This window comes from Ceratotherium simum, chromosome 4, assembly GCF_057802395.1.
Source record: "Ceratotherium simum simum isolate JZ-2026a chromosome 4, ASM5780239v1, whole genome shotgun sequence".
NCBI lineage: Eukaryota > Metazoa > Chordata > Mammalia > Perissodactyla > Rhinocerotidae > Ceratotherium > Ceratotherium simum.
This window is the reverse complement of record NC_141903.1, coordinates 1,740,792-1,748,889: the sequence shown is the minus strand read 5'-3', so window position 1 is coordinate 1,748,889 and position 8,098 is coordinate 1,740,792. Positions and strand designations below refer to the sequence as shown.

General features: G+C 44.6%; 1 protein-coding gene across 4 annotated transcripts in view; it reads left to right on the top strand.

Annotated features, from left to right (window-relative positions):
- The first annotated feature begins 246 nt into the window (after positions 1-246).
- Positions 247-8,098, top strand: part of RUFY1 (RUN and FYVE domain containing 1) — a 50,098-nt gene continuing 42,246 nt past the window's right edge. For all 4 annotated transcript variants that reach the window (XM_087429225.1, XM_087429226.1, XM_087429227.1 and 1 more), the window contains exon 1: positions 247-532. In XM_087429225.1, coding sequence (XP_087285351.1) covers positions 247-532 — 286 coding nt within the window. The remainder of the gene's footprint in view (positions 533-8,098) is intronic.

The window sequence follows — 8,098 nt, the reverse complement described above, 5'->3', positions numbered from 1 at the left end:
ACTGTAAGGGGAGAAAGCCCAAGAGTAACTTCATAGAAACAAGTCCTCCAGGCTGGTGGGAACACGCCTGTATGATCTGTACTTTCCTGAACCTTTTCAAATTGAAAGGAAGGAAAGCAGCGCTGTGAACACGAAAAAGAACGTTGCCAACGGGAAAAAAAAAGAGCGCCACGGAGCTAAAGCGCCCGCCCGCGCGCCCGCCCGCGCCCAGTCCGTCCCCGGCTGCAGCCACGTGACGGGGCCAAGATGGCCGACGGGGAAGACGGCTGCCCGGCGGGGCGGGAGAGGGTGCCGGAGCTGGGGCCGGGGCCGGGAGAAGAGTTCGAGATCGTGGACCGGAGCCAGCTGCCTGGACCGGCAGAGCTGCGGAGCGCGGCGAGGCCGCGGACGGCGGCAGAGGGGTGGTCGGCGCCCATCCTGACCCTGGCGCGCAAGGCCACAGGCAACCTGTCGGCGAGCTGCGGCAGCGCGCTGCGTGCGGCCGCGGGGCTGGGCGGTGCGGACGGCGGCGCGGACGGTGCGGCGCGCGCAGGTAGGCTCCGACCGGGCGCGCGCGTGTTCTGCGCGCGACCGCGGCCGTTTCGCAGGGGGAGCCGGGCTGGCAGGGGCGTGAGCTGCCTCAGCCGGTTGGAGAAGCTGCTGGCCACCTTGTCAGCACGCCTGACCGCTCGTCCTTTTTCTCTATCCTGTGCAGCCAGGCCAAGATGCAAACGTGGGGGTGGCTGCCCTGAGATTGGGGCGACTCTCGTACCTTATCCCTCCCTTCTGTGTTTCCCAGACAACATCCTTATTCTTAGTGGCGGGCTGTAGACTAAGAAAATTTACGAGTTTAAGCTTAGGTAGTCTGTATTAATTTCAAAAGTACTTAAGAAATGAATCCAGTACTGGTCTCTGCTTTAATCTCACAATGCCAGACCGGCTCACACCTCCGGGGGTTAACCGCGCATCCCGCCTCAGCGCGGGGTCAGAGCACCCAGGCGGAGGTCGGGAGGTGCGGGTTCCGGGCGAGCCTCACCACCAACTCGCTGTGTGATGCAGACAAGTCGCCACATTTCCCAGCCTGTAAAATTTATAATCCTCTTCAGCCCTTGTCATCAAGAATAGAGTTTCAGCATATCTGTGAGAAGAATGGAAACATTAACTGATATGATATTAAGAGCGTGGCCTAGAAAGCCTTATAAAGCCGAATATTTAGAGTTGTGCTGACCAATATAGTAGCCACTACCCACGTGTGATGTTTAAATGTTAAATTAAAATTAAAGATTCCGTTCTATCTTCATAGAAAGCGCTGTGGGGCAGAGCTGACTAGACTATAGTACTCTCTCAGAAGCATTATCATGTGCCTTTGCGGTTTCTCGATTCCCTGCTATTCACTGGTGAATTTGCTATAGAAGTCATCACTGAGGCCAGAATAGTGGATTGTGAGAATTTCGGTGGTTAAGAAATATTAATGAGTAGAGAAAAGTTTAAAAACTGGCTTGTTTTGAGATTCTGGCAATAGAAAGTAGGACTAGAAGGTAATGAGGAAGCCTGTTCAACCCAGGAATCTAGTTCCTACCAGCTCCCCACCTTTGCACGTGTCAGTGGATGTTTCATGGTATACCCACCCCAAGGAGGTCAGTCCTGAGAGTCAAAGCATGGGGTCTTCTGGAGGCCCACAGCAAGGAAATTATAAATGTTAGATGTTCACTGATAAATAAAATGTGCCAGTGCCTAGAACAGTGCCTAACAGAATAATATTTGTTGAACAAATGCACATTTGAAAAATACTTGTTTTCCATTTATAGTAGTGCTATAAATAATAGCCAGCACTGATATTGCACTTACTAGGTGCCAGGTATTAGTCTTAGGTCTGTACATACGCTGATTCACTTAATCCTCACAGTAACCTTAGATGACCGCAGGGCTGGCTTCATGTTGTGCAGTTCACGCAGGCTATGATCAGTGTGGTCGCCCAGGGCCAGGCACTCAGAAGTGCCCCACTTTTAAAATTCTTATTATCTGTGAATTTGTTTTGCAAGTGAAGTCCTATGGAACAAAGGAGCATGTGTGGGGGCCTTGGAGCTCATGTGTGGTGCCACCTTCCGCTGCCTCCCTGAGACAAGCTCTCAGCAGCCCTGGCCCACTCAGACTGCCCTGGGGCTTCTTCCTATCCCTCCCTGACCCCACTCTGTGACTACTCCTGGCCGGGGGAGGATTGAGGTCACACCCTCTGAATCTCAGGGCAGGGCAAGGTGTCCACTGTCTTGCCCCAGGCTGGCACTGCCACAGCACATTAGGCGGGTAACTGGGCAGAGGCCTCTCGCCCACCCAACCAGGTACTGACTACCTTCCTGCAAAAAGTTGCAGTCCCTTAGGACTGTGGGAAGAGGAGATTCACTTCCAAGCTGGCCCCATGTTATAGGCACCATTATTATCCCCGTTCCATAAAGAGGGAAACTGAATTAAAGAGAAGTAACTTGACCAAGTTACTTAGAAGTGGCCGAGCCAGGACTTGAACCAAGACAGTATTCGTCTTGAGCCCATGCCCTTAGTCACAACACTTCAAAGCCTGATGTCTTTAAATAACTTTATAAGCAAAATGCCATAATATATACCATATGGATTTTTTAATTAGTCAATTTAAAGAAAATATTAAATAACTGCCACTCAGATCTGGCAAAACTTGTGAACATGGCTTACTAAGGGCTGAAATGTAGGGAACCGCTGGGATGAGCTGTGTGGCTAGTCCCTGAAGGTAACCAGAATTTGAAGCCAGCAGTGGGAGAGGAGTGGGGATGGGAGTGGGAAAGGCTCGGCAGAGGCCTCAGAAAAACATGTCGGGAGAAGGAGCAGCCACCACTTCAGCTGGGGCCAGGACAGGGCCGGCTCTCATCTCTTTTCACTGATCTGCTTACACAAGCAGTGAGGACGGAGATTTTTCAGAGGGAGCAGTGAGGGTGCAGAGATGGTATGTGAGCAGCGCTCTTGCCAGATAAAATGTGTTTGGTGATAGACGTTTAAGGAAAATGCTGTGGAATGTTGTGTAATACTTTGATACTCATTTTAAGATATTATCCTCTGTGGGGTCTGGTAGCATAGCATGTCACGGTGATTGGTTCTCTGTGGTTGTCTGGTTTGGTTTGTTGTTGGTTTTTTTTTTTTTTTGGAAATAAATGCAGGTGGTAAAAAAAAAAAGAAATCAAACCAAACCAAAAGGACATTTAGTGTAGAGGAACTCCTCCTTCCCAGAACCTGTCCCTAGTCCTATAGTATCTGTCAGAGAGCGTCTGTGCACAGAGCACATGGTCTCATCCCACCAGTTTCACACAAACCACAGGACAGACACACTAGGTTCTACATACTGCTTTTTTGTGTGTGCGTGTGTGTGTGTGTGTGTGTGTGTGTGTGAAGAAGATTAGCCCTAACATCTGTTGCCAATCCTCCTCTTTTTGCTGAGGAAGATTAGCCCTGGGCTAATATCCATGGCCGTCTTCCTCTACTTTATATGTGGGATGCCCACCACAGCATGGCTTTGATAAGCAGTGCGTAGGTCCATGCCCGGGATCCGAACCTGCAAACCTCGGGCTGCCAGAGCAGAACGTGCAAACTTAACCATTATGCCACCGGCCCAGCCCCTACATCCTGCTTTTTAGGTTGATGCCTCCTAAAGGATGGATGACAAAGCACACATGTTCATAAGAATTAACGTCTTGCACTTGGGGACTCATCACTGTAATTTTATAACTACTCAGATATATATTTGCAGTGAGGTAGGTGGTATGTATTATGCCTTTCTCTGTTCTCTTCCATGGCAAATTTTATTTTCCACGTGTGAAAACACTCCTGCACAAGTGGTACAGCTCCTTCCAAAATGAAGCACAATAACTTTGTCCATTTCATATTGCTGAGCTCCTTAAGTTAACCATGGAGATGATAAGTGAAAATTAGGAAAGTTTAAGAACGGTTTTTTTCTGTCAGTACAGGACACCACCATACTGTATTATAAGATCTTTCAAGACACCAAAGGGCTACTCAAACCTAAAGCTCAAATTTATAAAGAATCTAGTCACTTCTCTATAATTCAGAACCTAACAAAAAAATCCATACAGCTCACTCCCCCTCCTGAGTACTTATTCTGTATACCAAAGGTTACAACAAACTGGCAGCTCTTTGAGCTGTTGGTGGCTGGTAGCTGCTTTTTTTTCAATCTTGTACATTATAAAAGTCTTTTTTTTTTATTTTTTAGCCAGTTAGCAGGTTTTACATAAAAACCCAGAGCTCCAGCTTCTCCTGACAACCCTGCTCTGGCCCTGCTGACTAGATTCCTCCACAAGAGGTCTCACTCAGCGGCGTGCCTCCCTTGAAGCACATACTCCCTCCAGCTCATCCTCCTAGAGCGTCACTCATTCACATTCCAGGCCCAGCCCCGTGCCACAGTCAAGATCGAGATCTCTGATCAGACCATTTATTTGGCAACTCAATAAGTGTACAACTTTGTGACATTCTGCGTGTTGTGTTGAACTGTTATTAATGAAGGTTAGAGATGTGAATAGCTTGACCAAGGCCACAAAGCTAGTAAAATTGAGAGATGGACTGGCATAAAGATCCTTCCAGCTCGAATTTTCCGTAACTCTCTAAATTGACCATGAATGGGAATAGGTGACTAACGGAGCAGGGGGATGGCCGCAGAACACTGCCATGTTCCCAGAAATGGTGGTAGGAGCCACTGCCACCCAGCTCTGATTGCCTAAAACACTAGTCTTCACTTTTGCTCACATGACCCCCTAAAAAAATCCTCCACTTTTAAAGATGACATATAAAATTCTTCATAATTCTGAAGTTTAGAATGCATTTTCTGATCTACTATAAATACAGACCTTTTAAAATAAAACTTACATCATTCTTTTAAATGTATCATGGGGTATATAAATACCTTAATGATTTGATGAGCACTACCATCCATCTTAAAAATAAATAACAAGTTAGTTAATATTTGAAAATATTTTTTTTCCCTTTTATTCCATGAACTTGAATTTCCATTCGACTTCTGTTTTAAAAATTTTTATTGGTCATCCTGTCTCAGCAAAAAATATGTAAATAAATTAAAATTTAATAAACCTTTCTTGTAACTAAAGCTCTAAGTGTATAAAAAACTGGATAGCAACATGCAAAAGGATAGCAAACTGGATAGCCACATGCAAAAGAAAGTAAGTAGAAACAACAAGTGTTGGAGAGGATGTGGAGAGAAGGGAACTCTCATACACTGCTGGTGGGAGTGCAAACTGGTGCAGCCACTATGGAAAACAGTATGGAGATTCCTCAAAAAATCAAGGATAGAACTACCATATGATCCAGCTATTCCACTGTTGGGTATTTATCCAAAGAACTTGAAAACACCAATTTGCAAAGGTACATGCACCCTTGTGTTCATTGCAGCGTTATTCACAATAGCCAAGACTTGGAAGCAACCTAAGTGGCCATCAAGGGACGAATGGATAAAGAAGATGTGGTATGTATACACAATGGAATACTACTCAGCCATAAGAAACGATGAAATCCAGCCATTTGTGACAACATGGATGGACATTGAGGGTATAATGCAAAGTGAAATAAATCAGAGGGAGAAGGTCAAATACCGTATGATTTCCTTCATTAAGTAGTAGATAATAACAACAATAAACAAACACATAGGGACAGAGATTGGATTGGTGGATACCAGAGGGGAAGGGGGGAGGGAGGAGGGTGAAAGGGATAATTCGGTACGTGTGTGGTGATGGGTTGTAATTAGTATTTTGGTGGTGAACATGATGTAATCTATGCAGAAATAGAAGTACAGTGATGTACACCTGAAATTTTTACAATGTTATAAACCAATGTTACTGCAATAAACAAAAAATTAAAAAAAAAATTTTTTTTCTTCTGAAATGAATTACCATTAAAATCATTAGTAATGCTAAGTTGATAAAAGGAATATAAATATAATTTTTATAAATAATAATACATAATTTTTTCTTGGAATTGTTTCTCTTAATGAGCTGAATGGTGTTAGTTTTTTCATTAGCATGTATGTGTAGATGATATATATGATTTATGATAAAATGTGATAGGATTCAGCATCAATTTTATTCCAGTTTTTTGTTTTTTTATAGATAGGATCTCTGAGAAACCTGGTTCATATAAATAAGAAACAGAAATGTAGTTTTGTTACAGTCATATTGCTCGTCTTTGAACTCCTTCTAAGTTATATGCCCCAAATCACACTGATCTAATATCAAAAATTATATTTTTGTTCAAAGCAAATGAAAATCACCTGACTTGCAAAAGGATGCAACCTAGTCCTATTAAAGAAATTTCTCAACCTTTGGGAAGCTCCCAAAAAAGGTTTTACCAAGACTTATCAAATGATAATTGTTATTTGTAATTCTTTGACTTAGTTACCTTGTTTAACCCAGAACACTCAAAATGGTTGGGGACACCTAAATATTGCTTGTTTCATTACTCCTTTGCCAATACAATATTTTTTGACAAAAAGGCTTAGTTTACATATACTTCAAATCCATTTTCATCAAAAACTTGGACTACAGTCTTGGCTCATTTAATTTATGGAAGATGTCCATTGAGTTAATGGCACATCCTACGGATGAATTTTGAGACTAGCTGAAAATAATTACATGTATTTGTATTTGTGGGAGGAAAATACATTTCTAGCTCTCTAAATTCAGGATACCCAGCAGAGGACTAGACACCACCTCCCACGGCCAAGACCAGGTTTCCTTAACTAAGTACAATAACGCAGTGGGAGATTGGAACCTCCTCAGGTTTTTGGTGACTTGATTATCATCAAAGGAGGCCCTGCCTCCATTTCGTGTGTGGGACTTGCCACACCCAGGTCAGTGCATCAAGAGGGATACAGGACAGGGAGTGAGTTGCCCTTCTTCTGTAGAGCGGGGGAAGAGACAGTGTCTGTGAAACTTGAGGAATTGGAAATGGATTTTCTGAAAACATCTGGGCCTAGCCCTCGGCAAGACTTCCTGGATATGTATTCCGATTCCAAGGCCACTAGTTTATAGAGCCAGACTCGGTGTCTTCTTTACGGCTAAATTTACAAATTGCTTCTATGGTTACTGGTCTAAGGGTTTCTCTTCTTGATGAGGTTTTACAATTTTTATTTCCTTTGCCAATCATCCATTTCATTCAAGTTTTCAAATCTATAAATATTATAGGATTCTCTTCAAATTTAAAAATAACTATATCACCCCCATCCAAATGCTTTAATTAACCAATATTTCTCTCTCCACAACGAAGATGAAATGTTTAGGCCATTTTTTCTTTCCCAGCTGCAGTGTTCTTGGGTTTTGCTGAGAGAATTTAGAATTTTTAGTCCCAGGCAGTCTCAAGTCTCAGGAATATTTACTTAATACCTTTATGGTAAATTCGTAGTCATAATACCGTTCTTGTCGCTTTAGCTGTGTCTGTGTGTGTCCACACACGCCGTCGGCCGTCGTATCCGCGGGTTTCGCGGTGATCCGGTGGCTCAATTGGCGTGGGGGGGCTGTGTTCACTCTGCTGCCGTTTCAAGCGGGACGTGAGCGTCTGCGGCCCTGGGTGCCCGCGGGGAGCGCTCTTTTAACTATCTGTATGTCCGCATAATTAATGCCATGAAATAAGACCGGTAAACAGAGGACCGATATCCAGAATATACGAATCAGACAAAGGCAAACTCAACAAGAAGGTGACAAGACTCAACAGGCAGTTCACAGAAGAGGTGGGAGACGAAAACACGACCAGCCGCGTCACCTCAGCGGCTGTCCGGCCGCCGGGGCGCTGGCCGGGCTGCTCGTCCCCCCACGCCGCTCTCCTTGGGGTGGACACCGTGAAGTTCGAGAATGACGGCTTCCTGGCGTGAGGGAACCTGGGGAGCACTCGTCCCGGATCTCGGACACGACTGCAGTCCAGCTGTCTTATTCTCAAAGCGACAAGACGAATGGAACTGAAATGGAAGGCGGCGGAGTTGATTTCAGTCTCACGGTTTTATTTACAAAAAAGGTATAAAACTCGTAACCTCCCACTAACTGTAGACGAAAGACAGGCAACAAGGAGAACCTGCGTCTGAAAC